Below are 22004 nucleotides of genomic sequence, written 5' to 3'. Positions count from 1 at the left end.
GTCATCACACAACTCTAACATCCAAGTACCAATCCATTTATTCCAAGCAAAAACAGTGTTCCCAGAACTCAATACATAACAGAAAACCACACTGTTGCTACCAGTCACACTCCATGACAGTAACTTTAAATTGTCCAAGGGACTGAGGAAGCATTTTAAACTACTGTCACTCCTACCGAAGGATTTCAGTCAACGAGGATTTATTCTCATACAGGAGTAAATTTGTATTTTATCATTAAATAGTATGATAGCCCTAATTGGAAATTACCAGTTTATAAATGTTCTCCCTAAAATTTGTGAATATATCTGAATGCTGAAATTTTCTTACTTAGAATCATGATTTATATTTTCATCTTTTCTTCCTCTTTAAAATATATTTAACTTTTAAATAATAGTAAGTAGAATAAATAGAAGTATAACTAATAAGTGAATAGATAACTACTAATATGAATTAGTACACAAACTGTTATGCAGCACCATCCCCAAAATATTCTATCTACTTCCTATGTTTTTGTTTAAAACATCAGGTGCTAAAGTTATTAAAAATTTATTTTTGCCAAGTCTAAAACAAAAAAAAGCCTCAACAAATGTTCATAATTATACATTATTCCAAAACCAAGACACATATGTGTGATATTCATGGAACTGGATTCAAATTAACAAAATCAGTTGAAATTTACAAAAAGATACTAACTGTATAGTGCATGCGCTCCGCTAACTACATTAATACCTTGTGGCACTTAGTTTCTAGGTTAGTTCTCTATCATCTATATTCGCATCTCTAATATTCATATTCCAAGGCTTAGTTAACATGGTCATCCTTCTCAGGCTACCTACTTTTTTCTTGCAGATTCAAATTTTGAGAGGAACATGCATGTACTTACTATACAATCTCTATTTCAATGGCTGTCCAGCTACCTTCCTCTATACTCTGTTCAGCTTTCTACCCCTCAGTCTCTCTACCGTTATCTTAAAAAAGAAAAATGACAATAGTGTCTACCTTAATCCCTCTGTAAACATCACAAAGATGTCCAGAAAAGCTCAATCTTTAGCAGCTTTACAATTCTGAGATAAGGAATGCAATGAAAGAGTATACACTGATTCAACACAGGAAGGATGCATAGCACAAATTCAGTGCTGTCCCACTTTGTCCCTCTATTATTTTATTTATTTTTGCTGAGGAAGATTGGCCCTGAGCTAACATCCATTGCCAGTCTTCCTCTTTCTGTTTGAGGAGGACTGTCGCTGAGCTAACATCTGTGCCAATCTTCCTCTATTTTGTATGTCGGATGCTGCCACAGCGTGGCTTGATGAGCGGTGTGTAGGTCCACGACCAGGATCTGAACCCACGAACCCCAGGCTGCCAAAGCAGAGTGCATGAACTTAACCACTATGCCACTGGGCTGGCCCCTGTCCCTCTATAATTCTAATGCTTCTATATTTCATAAGAAAACTTGTTGTGTGTTTCCTTACAGCCAAGTTACAATAACCTGGAATATATCACGCTGTTTCAGAGACAAGGTGTTTTAACATCTTTCTAATAATGGATAGTATTCATTAGAGTCATTTTCATTTTAAAAAGTGAAAGGCAAATCACTATCAAAATACTGCAAATATAAAGAAGCTTTTATTTCCATAAAGTCTCCTCATGCTTGACAAATAAAAATGGCAAGCAATAGGATATATTGGAGAATATGAGGAAGCCATTTGGTATAAACCTAATTCAGCCTGACCTTGTCTTTCCAAAAGGGCCTGACCGTGGCCGTTGAGCATGCATTGTATATCCGCTTTAGATATTCCCTATGGCAAGAACAAAAGCCCTTGAGATAAAGGTGCAACTTCCCTTCCCCTCCCAACGTTGGCATCTCCTTAAGGATTAAGCATCTTTCCTTAGGCTAGAAACTGATTGCTGCACTCACCTGTTACCACTCAGCTTGAGACAACAGACTTGCCTCCTGCCATGCCCTCTGAGATAGCAGACCCACTACCTGCTGTGTCCATTAAGCGCTGTGCTGACAGGGCAATCTTGTGACTACTGTGGGAGGGACATTTCAATCATATGTGAAAAGTCCTGCTTGGGGGTATATAACCACTCTGTACATCTCACTTCTTTGGTGCCCTTTCTTCCTTTGGGAAGAAAGGCCCAAGGCCATGGTCCTCAGATTTCGGCTCGGAATAAACTCACCCAAATTTTCATTTATAGATTGGTTATGGATTATTTTCGTCGACACTCTGTAATAATTTGTATACCATCTTTGGAAGTTAAAAATTAACTACATGTTATCATCAACCTATTTTGAGGGAGATAAGATTATTCTTTTATTTCTCTTAGTTGGAGAGTAGAAAGGGACAAATTATTTAAAATATTACTTATTAACTTCCTATGTCACATTCCAACCCCAAACAACTGACCAATAAGGTTCTTTTTGGTCTATAAATGTGCAGTATAACAGCAGATATTTTCACTCTGAAATTTCATATCAAAAGTGTTTTCACATCAAAAGTGTTGTATCATTTAATGATATGAGGAATTATTGTTTTGGGTTTTTGTTTAAGGAGGATAATAGCATGTCTAACTGTGATATTATGATTTATAGTAAAAAATATACATATTTGGTCTTCGTCCACTGTTCCTGGCACTGCGCTCCTAAAACCTGTGGAATTTCCTAAAGTGTTGAGAGCAGATAAGTGTGTCTTTTGTTATGTTAATGAGGAAACTTTTGGAAAGCCTTGGATAACCTCCAGTTGGGGGCTAGTTGCCAGGGAGATTTCACTCCCATCCAGATACCCCTCAACCTCCTGGGAGGGGAGAGGGAGAAGGGCTGGAGATTGAGTTCAGTCACCAGTAGCCAATAAGTTAATCATACCTCCATAAAAACGGAAAAGGGGAAAGTTCGGAAAGCTTCCAGTTTGGTGCTGGGAGACTGGCGTACTGAGCAAGCATGGAAGGAAGCTTTACACCCTTTCCACAGACCTTGCCCTATGCATCTCTTTCATCTGGCTGTTCCTGAGTTGAATAAACTGGTAATCTAGTAAATAAAACATTTCTCTGGGTTGGGTGAGCCAATTAATCCAACCCTAGCAGGAGGTTGTAAGAACCTCTGATCTATAGCCAGTCGGTCAGACGGTGGGGAGAGGAGTCTTGTAGGACCGAGCCATTAACCTGTGGAATCAGACACTGTCTCCAGACAGACGAAGTGTAGGACACTCAGCTGTGTGGGAGAACTGCTTGGTGTGGGGAAATAATTTGCACATTGGAACTGATGTCAGAATCAGACTTACCTTTTAGACATAAATGTTAAAATACTGACAAACAAAACAGGGTGTCTGGAATTTGCTTCAAAATAATCCATGGAAAGGTAGAAGTGGGTTGGGACACAAATGAAACAAGACTGGCCATAAATTATAATTGTTTTAAAGTGGTATACAGGAATTAAATATATTATTCTCTCTACTTTTGTATATTGTTGAAAGGTTTCTAAAATACAGCTTCTGTTTTTAAGTGTATTGTGTTAAATAACACAAGTGCTACTGGAATCAGAAAACCTGGTTACCGACTAGGTTAGCGGACATTCATTATTTCTCTGTGCCCTCAGTTTCCACATCTGTGGAAAAAAGGAGTTGGACTCAAATTCTGACATTGTTGCTAGTTCATTTTTTTAATGATTCAATTGAATATGACTTCTACACTTTGAATTTGGTTTAAACAACAACTGTAAGTATCTATAATTCAGAAGGCATTTATAGCTAAATCTGCTACAGTCAACTGAAAAGTCTTCACAACTGTTACCAGAATAACACTATAGTACGCACTTCACCTAGGCCTCCATTCCCCCAAACACCCTTTCCTCAAGTACTACCTCCCGTACACCCTGTACTCTCTGGAGAGAACTCTGTCCAGAAAACAGAGGCCATCAGGCATAACCTGCCCCCGTTTCCCCACCCTGCTGCAGCCCATCCTCACCTCCATCGGTACCGCTCCAAGGCCTTCCCAGCTGGGGCCCCTTCCAAACCTACCCACAACTCGTCTCTCTTCACCTCCCTAACAGCTCCCCACTTACCCTAGGCTCAATCATTTATTCCTTTTCTAGCCTGGTCTGTAAGTCTCTTTTTGCCCTGGTTTCTTCAATTTAGCCTAAAAACAGCAGTCAATCCCACACTTCTAACACAAATGAGGAGGAGGAGGAACTCAGGCTAACCTGTGCCCCTACTTCCTGTGACTACCAAATTTTTAAACCACATTTCTACTGACTGGTTCTCCCATCTCAACTCCAGCTCACTCCTAACCCCATCATAATGCAGCTCCCAGCCTTTCTGGGTTTTCCACTTCTCACTACCCCCTGTTGCTGAACACGACAGCAGCTTATTTCAAGTCCTCATCACACCCCTCTCCTTTGCAGCATTTGATACTGCAACTACTGCCTCTCCTCAGGAAACCTTCCTCCCCTAAAGTTCCGATACACCACTCTGCTCTGAGCTTCCTACAGATTCCTTCTTCAGCGGCATTTTCACCAGTTCCCTAAAATGATGTGGTTCCTCGGGTTCTCTCCTCCCCTAGTCCTCGTTTCTTCTTATCCCTAAAAGCCCTCATTTCTGTTGGGGAAGTGAGAGAATTCCTCCCTTTTCCTTAAGGTTCTTAAGACTGGTCAAATAATTAAAAAGGCAGGTTGGCAGGAGAAAATCAAATAAAGTTTAGTGCATGAATACATGGGAGAAACTCGGGAGAAACTGAGTAACTCAGCCATCTGGCTGAGGCTGCCTGTTTAAATATTTTCAGCTACAGACAAAGAGGATGTTGGGGTAGTGACTGGGGGTTTCAAAGGGGAGGAGAGCAACTCTCATGGCAATGGGAAAGCAAATTTTTGGTAAACACAACTTTGCTAAGAGTGGACTTAGCAAGGATCCTCCCAGTCTACCGAAACCCAGAGTTATCTAGGGTGATGGCCAGTCTTGGGGACAAGCCTTTATTTTAAATTCCTTTTAGGCAGTTAGAGGGGAAGGTCACATGTTCTTCCTGAGTCTTCTGAGCCTTTATTGTATTCAGCTCGAAATAATCCGCATACCAGAATGGCGCATTTTGAGGTGGCCTGCCCTGGACCCCATCATCTACATTATCACCTTAAACGTTCTAATCATTGCTTGAACTATTTTCCAAATCTTCACCACTGACCACATCATCCTAGAACAGGGCTAGGCAAACTACGGCCTGTGAGCCAAATCCAGCTTGCAAGCCAAATCCAGCCCTCCACCGGATAAATCAAGTATAAAGCTTTATTGGAACAGTCACACCCATGTGTCTGCCTATTGTCTACGGCTGCTTTCATGCTCACAGCAGAGTAGCAGTTGTGACAGAAACAGTTTGGCCCTCAAAGCCTAAAATATTTAGGCTTTTAGAAATATTATGGCCCTTTATAGAAAAAGTTTGCTAACCGATATTCTAGAAGGTAAAACACACCAAATAAACAGTCCTAGTAACTTTGCCTGCCTTTAGACCCCAATGCCAGTGCTATGAGTCAGACCACCCATCTCTAAGACGCCTGAGAGTTTTCTAACTGTTCCTCCCAAGCTCTCTTCTCCCCCTCACCAATCCATCTCCTATGATGCAAGCAAAGCAACAGTTCAAAATCCACCTTCCTAGTTAAAATTTTCCCCACAGGAGAGGTTTTCCACAATCTGGCCCCTGCCTATCCTATTCAACTTTCCGATCATTTCACCTGTGAGAAATAGTGAATTACTTCATTTCCCCAGAACATATCATGCTGTCTCGTACTTCCAGGCCCACCCAAGAGTGACTACCAAAGAAATACCTACACATTTTTCTAGTTTCAGCTTAAGCACAGTTGTCTCCAGGAAGCCTTCCCTGTGTGCCTACTGTACTCTCTATATATTTTCATTATAATGAGTATGTATTTGCTTTTACATCATTTCCATACTGGTCTACACATTCCTTGAGCAGGAACCCTGAGGCAAAGTAGGAGAATGGTTAATAAAGTCACAGGGTTGTTTTTTGTTTTTGCAGGGGAAGATTTGCCCCAAGTTGACATCTGTTGCCAATCTTCTTCCTTTTTTTCTCCCTCCACCTCCCCTGACACCCCACTCCACCCCACCCCCACCTCTCCAAAGCCCCAGTACATAGTTGTGCATAGTTGTAAGTTCTTCTGGTTCTTTTACGTGAGCCACCACCACAGCACAGCTACTGACAGATGAGTGTTGTAGGTCCACGCTCCAGGAACCAAACTCAGGCAGCTAAAGCAAAGTGCACCAAACTTTTAACCGCTTAGGCCATCAGGGCTGGCTCAAGGTCACAGAGTTTTAAAGTAGGAAATCTAGGACTAAACGCCGAGTTCTGCCACTTCCTAGTTGTTGTTCTTAAACAAATCACTTAATTCATGTTCTTCATCTTTATAACGGCAATTTTGTGAGGACGATTTAAGATTATTATAAGCAGAGTACCTTGCACACAGTAAGAGCTCAACAATTATTGGTTATCATTATTTTCATTGTTTCATCCCTCACACTTCAGAATTCAAATAACTGCTGAGTGAAACAACTGAAGCATGCTAGTTCGTCACACGTGATTTTCAGCCACATACTGGATAGTTCCATCTGGACAACACTTGGTCCCCAAAACTCATTATCTTTACTCCCGAACTGTTTCAGTTAGAGTGGCCAACTTGTTAAGGTTTGCCCAGGACTTTCCTGGTATGTATACTGAAAGTCCTGTGTCCTGAAAACTCCCTCAGTCCTGGGCAAACCAGAAGAGCTGATCACCTTAAATTACAGTTACGGTGCAAACAATAAAAATGGACAAGTTCATGTAAGAAACAAACGTGGGGGAGGGCAGGAGAATTTACTGGAAGAATATAAAGCAGTTCACAGAACGAAAAGCAAAGCTGAAGAACAGATCTATGAAAAAATCAGGATGAAAGCAACTCCACAGATCTAGGTGGCAGAAATTAATGGAAGATTTCTTCGCAGTACTTCTGCCGGGATGAAGCACTTAGGTCCCAGTACCAGCTCACTCAAGATTTAAACACCAGGCACAGCGTTTGATTGGCCTAATTTGTGTTATCCAGAAAGGGTAAGGCGCCTTAATTAACCAAAGGAGACAGGGGCACACAGATTAAACATTTCAACAAGAGATATCCAAGGGCAAAAGAGTAGCTCCCAAAAGCCAAACCAGAATGCTGTTTCCAAAAGAAAGGGGAATGGATATAAGGTCACTATATCAACTGCAGCTTGAACATGCCATGCCTTCCAGATTCCATGACACAACATGTTATTCAAGTTATTTTTCTTTCTTTCTTGGCAAACTCCTACTCATCCTTCAAGACCTAGCTCAAGTGTGATCTGTGCAATCTTACTCAATTTCCCTAGGTATAGTTAGTTACTCCCTGTTGCCATGCTTTCATAGTACTTTGCAAATTATTTACCTGTATCATAGAACTTACCAGACTGTACACTAAATATATGCTTAGGTATCGGTCTCTCCCACTAAACTGAACTTGCCTAGAGCAAGGACAATATTATTCATATTTATAATTTTTGGCATTAACAATACCTGCCTGGCACATAGCAAATGCTTAATTGCTGTAATAAATCTGCTATCCAAGTCACTATCAAATTAAAAGGGAAGAGAGGAGCTATACAGGCAAACATGCTGACAGTATCAAAGAGAAAGCTGACACACTAAGAGAAAGGGAAAGACCAGCAAAAACAAAACTATGAAGAGCAAAAGCTCCACAAACATAGAAATTAAGGACAAAATTCTGACAAATCTCAGAACATGAAGGCATCACTTATATAAAAGCAAAAACCACTATCCACATGCATAGTGGTGATTCTGAAGAACCAAGAAAATAACTAAATTATATTCTATTTAAGGAGGCAGAGAAATGTATAGGTTATTTTCAGAAACACTAGCATTTTAAAATAAAAGAAAATTTGGTGTGTAAACAAACTTATAACCCAGAAAACTCAACTGTTCAGAATGATTAATTCCAAGTACATATAGTCAAGATTTATTTTACCTTTTTGTTTTTTCTTTTTTTTGGTGAGGAAGACTGGTCCTGAGCTAACATCTATTACCAATCTTCCTCTTTTTGCTTGAGGAAGATTGACTGTCCCTGAACTAACATCTGTGCCAGTGTTCCTTTATTTTGTATGTGGGACACTGCCACAGCATGGCTTGATGAGCAGTGTGTAGGTCCACACCTGGGATCTGAACCCAGCAAACCCTGGGTCCCTGAAGTGGAGTGTGCGAACCCAACCACTATGTCACCAGGCCAGCCCCTATTTTACGATATTTTAATTGCTAACGTTGGTATCCTAGACTGTGACAAAATTTTCCTTAATAGCAAAACTGCCACAAAGTATAGCTACATCCTCCTTACATTTTTAATATTGTTTTACCTTCAAAGCAAAGGAATAGAGACTTGGAAACAAGAACACAGCCAGACCTTATGCTGAGAAAACAAAAAGACAACTCAGGAGTGGTGTCAGTCATGGAAAGAGAACGCCACTGACACTGAAGTTAGATTTTCTAGGTATGTTTTCTAACTCCTTTACTGGATATCAAGAAGTCAAGTTGCTTTTTTTTTCACTTCAAATGTTATTCAGTCTATATCACATTTCACCAAATGAAGTAACTTTGACACCATGACATTAAACCATTGTTTTTTTTTTTTTTTAAAGATTGGCATGTGAGCTAACAACTGTTGCCAATCTTCTTTTTTTTTTTCCTGCTTTTTCTCCCCAAGTCCCCCCAGTACATAGTTGTATATTTTAGTTGTGGGTCCTTCTAGTTGTGGAATGTGGGACACCACCTCAGCATGGCCTGATGAGCGGTGCCATGTCTGCACCCAGGATCCGAACCAGCAAAACCCTGGGCCACCAAAGCAGAGCGTACGAAACTTAACCACTCGGCCACAGGGCTGGCCCTAAACTATTCTTTATCATCTGAACACTTTGATCAATCTTAGCATTGCTATTGGGATATATTCTGAAGTACACAGCATCACCAACTGAAGTATTTTTTTTTTAATCAAAAATGCTTAAACTGAAGATAACCAAGCCTTTGAAACTAACCTCTAGTTTACAGGAAATCTGGAGGGTAGTAAGAAATGGGAGGAACAAGTTACGCAACACGACAAAGAAACAGACAAATCCAGTAATTAGGACATTCTATTACGTTGAACCATATAAAGTTGTTAATACTTGGCGGTTTGAACCTCAAAAGTGGCAATTTCACGTGGTTAAAATTAATATAAGAAAACTAACCTGATTTCTTCAACAAATTAATGGCATTTTAAAAATGGAAGGGGACAATAGCCAAAAGGTGGACACACCCACCCAACCCAAGTATCCATCAATGGATGAGGGGATAAACAAAATGCGGTATATACTACAATGGAATATTATTCAGCCATAAAAAGGAAGGAAATTTTGATACATGCTACAACATGGCTGAACCTTGAAGACATTATGCTAAGTGAAACACGCCAGACACAAAAGGACAAACATTCTATCATTCTACTTATATGAGGTTCCTAGAGTAGTCAAATTCAAAAAGACATAAAGTACAAGGGAGGCTGCCAGGGGCTGGTGAGAGGAAAAACACAGAGTTATTGTTGAATGGGGACAGAGTTTCAGCTGAGCAAGACGAAAAAGTTCTGGAGATGGACTGTGGTGATGGTCAGACAACAACGTGAATGTACTTAATGCCACAGAACTGTACACTTAAAATGGTTAAAATGACAAATTTTATGTTATGCATATTTTACCACAGTAAAAAAAACGGTGGGAGGAGCCTGTTCTATATTAAAGGAGACTTAAGAAACATAACCAAATGTGATCAGATCTTGTTTAATCATGGTTCTAATAACCAAATGTAAAAAAAATTTAACAAACAACCAGGGAAATTTAAACGTCGACTGGATTATGAGTTATTAGGAAATTATTAATTGTGTCAGGATGATGTGGTATTCAGGTAAGAAAGCATTCTTAATTTTCAGAGAAGTAGCCTTAAGTCTTCAAAAATAAAATATCATTATGTCTGTTTTAAATAGATGAAGAAAAGATGAAGCAAATAAATTGTCACTTCTTAAATCTAAGTGATGTGCATAGAGGATTGATCACACTATTTTCTCTCCTTTTCTATATATTAGAACATTTTTATGATTAAAAATAAGAAAATTCTAAAAATTATTTCACTACGCATGTGTCAATCTCCCAGTACTTTACCTATTATAATAAAAAGTTTGGACTTAATTTGGGAAGCAGTAGAAAAAGGCATTAAGAGATTAAAAGTTTCAATTCAAAAATATACTTCAGGAAAATTATTGTGCTGGTGATACTTAGTGTGGACGTATTCATTCAAGAAATATTTCAGAGCTTACTTTATTCCAGCCACTGTACTACGAAGCAGGCTACGGAGACATATAGTCTACGCCCTCAAATAGCTCACCATCTACTAGGAGAAACAGATAAAACATAATCAAAACACTACCCTAACTACAGGAGACAGATACACTCAGAGTTCTTCCAGGAGTGAAGAAGGATACCTAAACTGGGAGGACGAGGGGGATTCAGAAAGATTTCTCAGAAAAGCTAAACCCAGAGACGAGTATTTGAGAGGGTTAGGAATTAGCCATGCAACAGGAGGCAGGGAAGGATATTCCAGTCAGCAGGATAGCCCTGAGAATAGAAATAGCACTGGCAAGCAGAGGAGGGCAAGATTCCAGATTATGTATAAGCATATAAGAAGTTCAGTGTTGCCAGAGCTTAAAGGGGTGGGGGGAAGGAAGGTTGAACTTGGAGAAATAACCAGGCATCAGGGTCACTAAAAAATCTCAAGAATTGGGAAAAACACCACTTTGGAGGCAACTTTTAAACTGCCAGGTGATAAGTAATAAGGCTGAAAGTAAGCTGAGGCAGTGGAACAGAGAGGAGGGCCAAAATCCAGAGACAGCACAGAGATTCAAGCTACATGACTGGCATCTGACTGAATGTGGAAGATGAGGAAGGAGTCCAAGAAGCCTCTCAAGTTTCCAGTTCAGGTCACAGTGAGAGCGATGATGCCATAAACAGAAAACAGAAATAACAAAGGTAGAACATAGCTTTAAACTCTGTGAGCTTGAGAAGCTGATGTGATGCTCATGTGATTAATTTCCAGCCAATGATCAAAACAGATTTAAGTCCCCCACACTGAAATGACAGTTAAAACCAAGGGAGCTGCTGATATGGGCAAGAAAAACAGTCTAGAGAGGCGTCACAGACAGAATCCCAAGACATGCCTATGCTCAATGGGTAGGAAGGAAAAGCCGGCAAAGCCAACCAAAAAAAGAGTAATCAATGAGGTAGAGGGACCAGGAGAGATTATATGCCCTGTTAGTGAATTCAAGAAAAGCTAAATTATAGTATACCTGCTATATGACATACATATTCCTTAAAAACTTCATGTTCTGCAAAATTAGGACGAAAGAGGGAAATACATGAAGATGGTTGGGGCAATAAGCACCTTTAACACAAAACATATGGTTAAAAGAAGCCAAGAGGCAGAATATGGGTGAATGAGCAAAGCGCATACTCCTGGGCTTGCTGTGTTCAACTGCGTTTCTGTACTTCAAACTGTTTCTGTTCAACTGCTGTTACTTGGGAGTGCTAAGCAGTTACTGCCCTGCTAAAAATCAAATATGAGCCAACATGAATTTTGCATTACCTAATGTCACACCTCTTTACTTTCAAGTATGAATTAGTTCATGTTACACAAACACTTTATAACAGAACAGACTGTCAAAGGAGGGCTAGGCAACAGTATAAATGCCATGGAGTCAACACCAAAAGAAATTATTAATATCTTAGAATAATACTGTACCTTTCACTCCCAAATGTACAGAGTTTTCAAGTCTCTCTTCCCAAAGAGTATTATTAAGTTTTACTACTGGTCACTAAATGACCAGTCTCAGTCCAAGGTCCCTACCCTCGGTGGGCTTCCTGACAGAGCCCACATACTTACACAGAATTTGTTGTACATCACAGCCATTTATCGCAAAGAGGTAAAGGAAAATTCACTTAGGAAAGTATCAGAGCCAAGGAAAAGAACAGGGACTGATAATACTAAGTTATGTTATTAGTCAATCAGGAAAGGCCCTATGGGGAACTTCTGAAGGGTATTTTGAACTAGAATGACGTGGTATGGCAGCATTATAACCCTGGTGTTCCTGAGATATATAAAGGAGTCTGAGTGAAGAAAAAATTTGCCAGTGAGCCCCACTAAATAGAGAGCAAAAGAAGGTATACAGAATAGCATGTACAAAAGTGTGGAGAGGAAACTGCACTGGTTACCCCACCATCTCAAGTACTTTATCATGGGAGGCACAAAGGAGATATAAGGAAAAGTGGTAGGTGAGGTAGAAAAGGTAGGGCCTTTCGTGGAATTATGTGTGGCATGGTAAGGACTTCTAATTTTATCCTGAAGGCAATGGGAATGATCTTAACAGGGAAGTAATACAAAAAAGATTTCGTAAAGATCAATCCACAAGACACAGTGGGGAAGAAAGATACTGGACACAGGGAAACCAAACGGACTATCGCACTTGTACAGGTAAGAATGATAGGGGCCTAAACTAAGGCCCTGGTAGTAAGGTTGGTAACAAAGGTAAAATATGAGGGCTCTTCAGATGACTGACTAACAGAAAAGTGAAGGAAGGGAAGAGAAGGGAGTCAAGGACAAAGTTTTAAGTCTGAACAATTAGGGAGTATCACTCACTAACAGAGGTTCCTGAGGAGGACAGCAAATTTGGTAGTGCTAGCTGAATTTGCAGATGAGAAAAGATACATTATCCCCTTAGTATCAGAAACTAAGGCATTAAGTTTAAGTGTTAAGCCCAAGAATATGGGTTATTATTTTTGGAGGAAACCAACTAATTGGCTCCTTACTAATAAGGAAACTTTGCAAGAGTAAAAAGAAAAAAAAAAAAGGCAAATAAATCAAATGATAAATAGGATGTCAAAAATTTTTATTAGCAAGGTTTTAAAATACCGAAATAAGAATTTCTGTGATATAGCCAAGATTTCTTAAGTATCTTCCCCATTAATTAACTTTCAGATGTGCTGCACACAAGTCAAGTCTTAGTCTCTGCTCAGTGGAGACTGGACAGCACAGTGAGCAAGAGTTCTGGCTTCAGTGTCCTGCTGCCTCACCGTAAGTCCAGCCAGCCTCTGCCACTCACCGCCCCACGACCCAGGGCTACTTACTTAAGAATCGAAGGCCTCAAGTTTCCTCAGCAGTAAATGTGGCTTAAAATAGTACATATTCCACAGGATTGTTGTGAAGACTAAATAAATAATCCATATAAAGTACTTGGTACAGGTACATTGTAAACCCTCAACAAACGTTAAGATCTTTTAAATAATTATTATTAGCTGTTACTGATGAAAATGGCAAAACCGGGAGCAAGAAAAAGAAAAGTTGACCTGGATGGCAGGTACCTGAATGTTTGATTTATAAGTATTCATTAAATGGAACATTTCCATTTTGTGCATTTTTCTACAAGTATATTTGAAAATGTTAAATAGTTTTTTGAAAAGGAGAAAAGCCTAAGAACCAATGCCTTACATGAAAAAGTCTGGTATTAAAACACACATTCCAAACCAAATAAAAATAATTAATAGTTTCCTTTTCACTATGTATTTCCTAGTTTTAGCTACAAGATCCATCTCCCCCACCCAAGCTCCCAATTGCTATCAGTGATAAATTTACTTCTTCTCCTATCTCCATCCGTAAACCTCAGGACCACCTTTACGCCCTTTCTCTTCTGTGAGCTTTACACAGACGAGGAAGAGGAGGAGGAGATGCAAATCCTCATTCCACGTTATGACCACCCCCAGTCTCAATTTTTCGGACAATTCCTCCCTGCATAAGGGATAACAGCACTATTCCTCCAGAATTAATTCTAGACATTGCTGCCAGCCACCTTTTTCCATTGCTCTAATCATGTTACACCTCCTAACTCTTCTCTGGAATAAATTCCTTCAGACCTCCCTACAAGAAGGCATTTTCCAAGCAACTCTTTGCCATAGTACACACTTTCTATAAAATTCACGAACCCCTCTGGCATGAAGCCATTCCTGACTGAATAACTACGAAATTACTTTCTTCTTCAACTCTCTCCTCACTCACAATTCTCTGGCATAACTCTACACTTTTATTGTCTTTAGCAAATACATATTTACTTCTTGTACCTAGCATCCTATTTGTGTATCAGCTGGTTGTATAATTTATAATATGTTTTATCTTTTATCTATCCTATATATGAAAAGGTAGGAATGATACCTCATCAAAGTGCATCTGATTGTTCTGAAATAGCCTGAGAATCATTACTTAGTCACAGAGCTAAATCACAGCGTAAGTTTTTAACATCACATAGTTGCTAATGGATAAGACTAAATTAGTTATGGTGTCTAGACTTAGTTCCACCTAAATCCCCAATAAAGGCACTTGATCAGATCTGACCCCAGTTTCCTCTTAGTCACATCTCTGACTCCCTTCTCCCTGAGCAGTCCTACCACATTCCCTGGGAGCTCTTCAACTACTGCTCCCTCAAATCTCGAATGCCCTTCCTTGCCCTCTCCCTTTCCCTGGCCAACTTTCTTTCAACCTTCAGGATCAGCTCACTCCCATTCATCCACCAGGAATCAACCAGAACATCTCCCTTGACGCTCAGCTCCAAGTTAGAATCTCCTTATGCATTCTCAGAATACACTTATCGATGTACTGCATCATAATTATCAGTTTATTTTTCTATCATTCCTACTGAACTACAAACTCTTTAAGGAATAGCAAACTCCCTGAGGTACAGGCTGAATTTTATTCCCTTATGTATCCCCAAGAGCTAATATTGTTAGATACCCAATAGACAATCAGTGAATGAATGCTCGTACCCACTTCATGACTTTGTGCAGGATGCACAAGCACTCTTGACTTTCCTCATCTAAAGTGCTTTTCTCCTGTAAAGTGGAGACAATGCCATACCTAGCTCATACAGCTGTTATAAGGATTAAATGAGGTATCATGAAGCTCTTAGCATAGTATCTGCCGTATAGAACTACCATTTGAACATCTGCTATTTCACGCCTTCATTACCCTAATATATCCTGGGAAATATGATGTTGTTATTACCAATATTTTCAGGCTGAAAGGCTTAGCAACCACGCGTCTTTTTCATGCATCTGGAAGTCATTGGTTATATTCCTATCATCAGCAAATATTTATTGTGTACCTATTATGTGCAGGAATCCTTACTAGGTGTCACTGAGTTCCGAGAACACAATAATAGATGCAAACAGTAAGACAAAAACCTGTACCAACATCCAAGAGAGGAAAGAATGTTATTAATTCTTCTGTATAAACAACATGCGTGTTTTTCAAACTAAGTTTTGCTTTATAATAAAGGTAAGCTTCAAGAGCAATTACTGACGTAAAAAGTTCAAAAGTAACTCCTATCATCAAGTGGACCAATAAACAGGAGGTAGTTCCACAATTTCTTGTTGCTATTCCTAAGTTTCACTTTTGCTTAGAACTATTTCTCACAAAAGAAATTTGACCATGACTGGGACAGAGAGAGATGACCTTTATTTGTCTCATTCAAATGGGAATCCCACAGTATTTCCCTAGGTTTTTTCCAATTAGCATTTAATTTTGCAGCTCTGAAAAATGGCCTGAGTGTTGTCTGTTTTTCCACGAAACAGAACGCTGAATGGTATATTTTCCCCACCACCTTCTCTCTTTAAGACAAAATGCACACTTGTTAGTCACACTGGCCCCTCAGCAAGAATTAGAAAACTGCAAATCACGTCACCTAGCATTAGGAAAAAAGGCTGTGGACTTAAAACCACTTTCCCCCTAACAAATCCAGAGGTCAGAGTCCCAGTGAAGTTTGTGCATTATACTACATCACTTTTAGTAGCTGCAGAGAGACCTCTAGCGCTGCCTCAATAAGCCGAGTTTGCAAATAGTACCTGCTAATGTCACCTTAATGAGACAATGGCAACATGCTGAGTAGCAACGAACTGTGACCACGATGAATGTTTACAGTTTTGCAACCACTTGGAAATCCTACCAACTTGGAGCAAGAGGTATATACAAAGCCGGATGAACCTATGTATCCAATTTATTTCAGTAAAACAAGTCAAAGAAATTATCACCCTATGCACACCCTCACTACAAGAAAGGCTAAGAAAACAGGTCCTGCGAGCGGAGGTCGGAACAACGTCTCTTCCGAAGCCTGAGCACAATAGATGGTAAACTATTGTCCACCTTCAGCTTGCTCCAAATGCCAGCAGTAACAAGAGTATGAGCTGGATCCGCTCAGCGCGACAGGTCCAAAGGCCAGCACTGGAATATCAGAAAATGGTCCTGGTGCATCCTACCCTCCCCCATCCACCACCCTCAAACAAGTCAGTTACCCGGCTGGTCCCCACCCCCCTCTGCGGGCCGCCACCGCCCGCCTGGGCCCGGCTCGCACAAGGTAGGCGCGGGGACCGGCAGCGCCGAGGCTCCATGTGCTGCGGGGCGGGAGGCACCGAGGGAGCTGCGCCGGGCGGGAGGTTGCACAGGCAGCTGCCGCAAGACGCGGCCGCCCCCTCGGCAGTGCGGTCGACTGACCCGGGCGGCAGCATCCCCGGCCCGCGAGGCCCCGGCCCGCGGACCCCGCCTCAGCTCTACATCCCTTCCACGCCGACAGCAGGCCGCGCCCGCGTGACGGGGCCGAAAACCCCGGCATTTCCCGGTCCCCGCGCCGGCAGCTCCGGAGGGTGCCTGCAGCCCGGCCCGCGTCCCGCCGTCCGCTCCGCCCAGCCCCGGGCCGCGGGGACGGGGGGCGGCGGCCAACTCCGACCCACCGCGAGCCGGCGAGAACCAGCCCGGCGCCGGCCCCCCGCCCCTCCCGCCGCCGCGGGGCCAGCGCGGCCAGGAGGGCCAGCCGGGCGGGCCCAGACCGCGGAAGCACACTCACTTCCACATCGCGGCCCTTGTTCTTAAAGCTCTTGATGCGGTGGTTCTCCAAGCCGGGGTTCTCGGCCATGGCTGCGCGCGGCTCCGGCGACGGCTACTCCTGCGGCTGCGGCGGCGGCGGCGAGTCTCGACGCGGGAGGGGGAGGTGGGGGAGGACAGGAGGGGAAGGGAGGGGGAGGGGGAGAGGAGAGCACGTTCCGTGACGCCTCCGAGCGCGAGGTGGCAGCAGCGCCGGGGGAGGTGCAGGCTGTCGGCCGGGCGGGGAGGGGTGGGGCGGGGACAGCGCTCGGGCGCTGCGCGCGCCCGGGGAGGCTGGGGTCACGTGACAGAGGGCGGCCAGTGACCTGGACGTTCGCCCGGCTGGATGTGCCCGGTTATTCTCGGGCTAACCCCCGCTCCCTCAACAAGGCCTTCCCACAACCTCTAGGGCTTACAAGTCATGTGCCAGCAATGGAGCCGTACTTAGCGGCTTTTACGGGCCCCCAAACGCGGAGCCGCGGGAGGGAACTACAGTTCCCAGCATGCCAGGCTCCTGGCCTTGACAGAACGAAGAGAATGCCGGGAACCCTGAGTGCGCCCCTCACTGCGCGGCGCGCCCCGAGCGCCGGCGGCGCGAAGCTCCGCCTCTGAGGCCGCCCCTGGGTGGGGAAGTGGGAGGAGCTTTCCCGGAGACAACGCCCTGCACCCTATTGGGAAGGAGGGGGCGGGGCTTCATGGGAGGCTCACCTCTCTCCGTGCAGCCTAGAAAATTAAAAACGGGTGCACGGTTCGTGCTTTGCTCCCTTGCTTCTCTGATGTCTCCTGAAGTATCAGCCACCCTCATTCACTGTTCTCTTGCTCTGCTTTTGGTTTTATAAATAGCATTTATTTCCACCTGACATGTACATATGTATGTACGTGATATATGTCTTTATGTGTGTGTTACTTGGCTTATCGCATCGGAATTAGCTCAGTGAGAGCATGGACACTGGTTGGTTTACTGCAGCAACCCTCGTGTCAAAAAAGTGCCTGACGCGTCGTGTGAATACTCAATAAATAGCTGAACAAATTAGCGCTATAGCGTCTCTCGGTTTCTTCATCGTCCTCCCAAGCCCAGTTCTGCAACCTTCATTCTGGCAGTATCTGCATTTCTGTGCCCCCCACACCTCTTGTTCCACCCCCACACATAACCTCAGCCTTCAGGAAGCAGTCAAGCCCTGGTCCACAGACTCTCCAGTCTAGCGTCTCTCTTTAGGGTCTTCGGAGGAATGATCAAGGGTAATTTGGATCCATAACACTAATAGAGAATTGCTTTCTGGAGCAAGTGGACTTCTTTGATTATATGTGAAATAATTCACTTTCAGAATCTGTGGCAGATAGAAGAGGTATGTGATGTTATAGTGCAATTCAAATCACACGAAGGGTGGTAGAAATATAACCATAAAAGAGATTAAAGAAGCAAAGGGGCCTTAAAGAGCCCGGGGTGCAGAGGTCAAAAATTCAGAGGCCTTTGGTGGCCAGGCTATGTCTGGGGCATTTGTTTTGTTAGTGATGGGATGTGGCCTATTGATAAAATACAGGCCCGTTTAAAGGCTTTAGACCATTGTTGCCATATTGTACTGTGGACCAGTCATGCCAAACCCTAGTCCAGCCACTCATTTGATGAGAAGAAGAAAAAAACTTAGAACGAATAGAGTGCTTCAACTCTAGTTCTTAAGGGGATAGAATGCGTGTGTGTTTGCCACTTTCCATGATTGACTGGCAGGGAAACTTACAGACTGTTATAATTGAGCAAGGCATTCTCTCTTCAAGTTTCTTTACCCTCTTCTACCACTTCACTCTACTTGCTGTCATCACATGTGTAAGTCTTTTCATCATTCTGGAGTTTTAGACATATTTAGTGAGCACTTGCCATGTGTCAGTTATTGCACTAACACTAGGATGTATTTGTAAACAAGATACCTGCCTCCACACAGCTTCATGTCTTCTAGAGGAGACAGACAATAAAACAATTTGTCACCCAAAAAGTGTGGTGGGTGTCAAGGCTCACAGCAGGGAGATCTTTATAACCTGCTGATTCCGAAAACTCCTAACATATGAGGGCAAGATTGCAAATGGAGGTCTGCATATCACATATCTAAGTATTTAAAAGTTATAAATCAAGCTTGCAAACTTAAACAAAATATATTCTAACCTTTGACATTAACTTCCTTTGCAACCTGGAGGTCTGGGTTTGAATTTAAACTTCCTAACTTCTTGGACTCCTGCTTCAGGATATGGCGGTGCAAAGAGGGCTGGAAGCCAGCCCCTAGCCCGTTTTTTGTTCCCCACGTCCTGGCTCCATCCTACACTGGGATAGATTTTAAGAACATGTGTGCATAACCCTACCCACAAAGTTCAAGTCCTGCCTCTCACCTCCAAAGCTCCATTTACATCCCTCTACCCACCTCAAGAGATGCCCCTTGGCCATTGCTGAGGCCTGGAGTGTGCAAAGCAGTGCCATCAAGTGCTCCCAGGGAACAGACCCAGGAAAGAGGCCTGGAAAGGCCCTGGAAGAAGGCTTGGCCATTGAGCAGGGAACCCCAGGGCTCTGCTACTCAGAGCTGGGTCTAGAGGCACAGGATCCAGTGAGCATGAGCCCTTGGCCGTGTGGACTCCCCACAAGGAAGGAAGCAGCCGAAGAGAGCCTGAGAGAGGTCCTCTAAAGGGCGGGGTCCAGAGCAGGTCTCCCTCTTGCCAAGGTCTAACTTAGTCAATTTTACTCTTTGCCATTAGCCCTGGTGACTTCAATATCCACACATCTGGTATCCCGACCCCAGAGTCTCTCCACATTCTCAACTCCACCAGATTTCTACCACTTGTAGCCCCTACCAGGCCCTGGAGTTCTTAATCTCTGGGGAGCAACTACCTCTAGTGACTCAAATTTGGTGCTTCTCGTTGTCAGCAACCATCTCCTCTTTTCCCTCACTCTGGTCTTCACCTTTGCTATGAAACTTCTCCGACAACTCTTCTTTTAAATGGATTTCTTTTGCAAACACATTTTGAGTGTCCACCACACGTCAAGCATTGTATTAATCAGGTGCTTCCATTAAGAGGCAGGAGAGTGGGGAGCAGAGCAGAGACAGGAAGGAAGGACCCCCAAAGCCTGGGTAGTCAGTTGAACTCTGCTTCTTCCTCTGACTCGCTACCCACCTTCTCAGTGGACAGTCAGGTGGCAATGCACAGAAGGCAACACAGGCACAACAGATCCAAGATAGAGTTCGTGATTTTCTTCCTAAGTCAGCTCTCTCTGAAAATTCACCAGTTCTGTTAATGGCATAACCATTCTTCCAGGGACTCCACTCAAAGCTAAGAGCCATCTTTACTCCCTGCCTCTCTCTCGACTCCCTCACCTAATCACCATGTTAATTCACTACTCAGTCCTTCTTAAATCTGGCTCTTCTTCCCATGTCACCCATGAGTCTATCTTAAGGCCTCCTAAATGGTTCCCCTGCCTCCTCCATCCTCTCCACAGCAATCCTACCCACTTCTCCAGATCTTCCTGATTTTACCTCTTGTATTCAGGACACCCCTTCCCCTCCGCCATTGTCTGTCAAATCATTTCTAAACTCCTCAGGTAGTGGTTAAGATCGTGTGTGATCCAGCCACAGTGCAGTATACTTTTCTTATTTCTGACTCCCCTGCACATAGCTTATGCTTCAGTTAACGTGTTCTACTCACCCTTTCCCAAGTGTGTTTTAAAATTTTCCTTCATATCTTTGCTGTTCAATTTACCTAGAAAGCCCTGGCCCCATCTCCACCTGTCAAAATTGGTCCCTCTTTAAATACTCAGCCTAAGAGGTTGCATTCTCCATGAAGCTTTCCCACCATGGTACAGTGGGGGGACCTTCAGAATCTGAGCGCTTAGACGCTAGGGCTGACTTCCTACCAGAGCAAATCCAGGCAAGTCACCTTCCTTGAATCATCTTCTCATCTACAAATGAGAATTCTGAGTTGCTGGGTTTTTTTGTGAGAATTGAGTTCTAAGATGCATGTGGAAGTACTTTGAAATTGCTACATTAATATTAGTCATTACTATCTCTCCAACCAGGAGTGACGTCTTCCTCTCTGAACCTCAGAAGAAGTCACCTACTGTTTTGTGTTGCTGACATTTGTGTAGAATCTTAACTCTCTCACTCACTGGTAAACTTTGAAATGGCTCGTACAAATTTGTGGTCCCCAGCCTAGAATAATTGGATCTGATGCATGTTTTCTGAGTGAATAAATGAATTAATGAGTGAATGAATGAACTCCTTCCTTCCCTCATGATCATGTTTTGGCTATTTCACTTCTCTCTAAGAGGACCTGAAGCAAAAAGTGAATACTGAAAATTGAAGAAAATGGCATTATTTAAATTCATCAACCCAACCACCTCACAGTGCTCTTAAAAACTTTGATGGTAAAGAAATCTAAAATAATAGTAAGAGTTTTCATTTACTAAATACCTACTCCATGCCAGGTATTTACATACACCATCTCTAATCTTCCTGAGAGCCCTGCGTGGTTGGAATGATCATCTCCATCTCTCTCTGGGGCAAGTGGAGCTTGAGGCTCTTGTTTGAAGCCCTAGCAAGGTTCTGTGATGCCAGTAGGAGCAATGGAAGCAACAAAAGCAAAGAAAGACAAGTGGCTTCTGGTATGGCCAGTGTCTGGGACGGTGGTGATGAAGACCTCCAGCTTCTCCAAAGAGCAAATACAGCCCTTGGGCTCTAGAAAAGCAAGGTCTCCTCTCCAAGAAGGTATCCCCTCTCCACTGGGTGTCAGCCGTGGAAATAGCTGTGCCCAGCAGAGCAACCATCTTATGATCTGTGATGGTTAGTAGTAGCAGACACAGCATTGTAGCAGCAAGGTGAGAGGTCATAGAGGAAGAACCTGAGAAACTCTCGGAAATAACTGGGGACCCTTAGAAGGGAGCTAGTGTCTGGCCAGGGAGCACTCATACATAATAATGTGGATAATACAAATAAGGTGA

General features: G+C 42.8%; 1 protein-coding gene across 4 annotated transcripts in view; it reads right to left on the bottom strand.

Annotated features, from left to right (window-relative positions):
- The window catches only part of KPNA3 (karyopherin subunit alpha 3), a 93773-nt gene extending 76131 nt beyond the window's left edge, over window positions 1-17642 (bottom strand). Inside the window, exon 1 of one of the 4 annotated variants that reach the window (XM_023621568.2) lies at window positions 17016-17642. In XM_023621568.2, the coding sequence (XP_023477336.1) occupies window positions 17016-17084 (69 nt within the window). In that variant the 5' untranslated portion in view covers window positions 17085-17642. Of the gene's footprint in view, window positions 1-16666; window positions 16926-17015 lie in introns of those variants that run through there. The other 3 variants (XM_023621566.2, XM_023621569.2, XM_023621567.2) reach the window with 3 other exon arrangements.
- Window positions 17643-22004: the final 4362 nt, after the last annotated feature.

The sequence above is a fragment of the Equus caballus genome, chromosome 17 (genome assembly GCF_041296265.1).
Source record: "Equus caballus isolate H_3958 breed thoroughbred chromosome 17, TB-T2T, whole genome shotgun sequence".
Taxonomy (NCBI): domain Eukaryota; kingdom Metazoa; phylum Chordata; class Mammalia; order Perissodactyla; family Equidae; genus Equus; species Equus caballus.
This window is presented reverse-complemented; position numbering and strand designations above follow the sequence as displayed.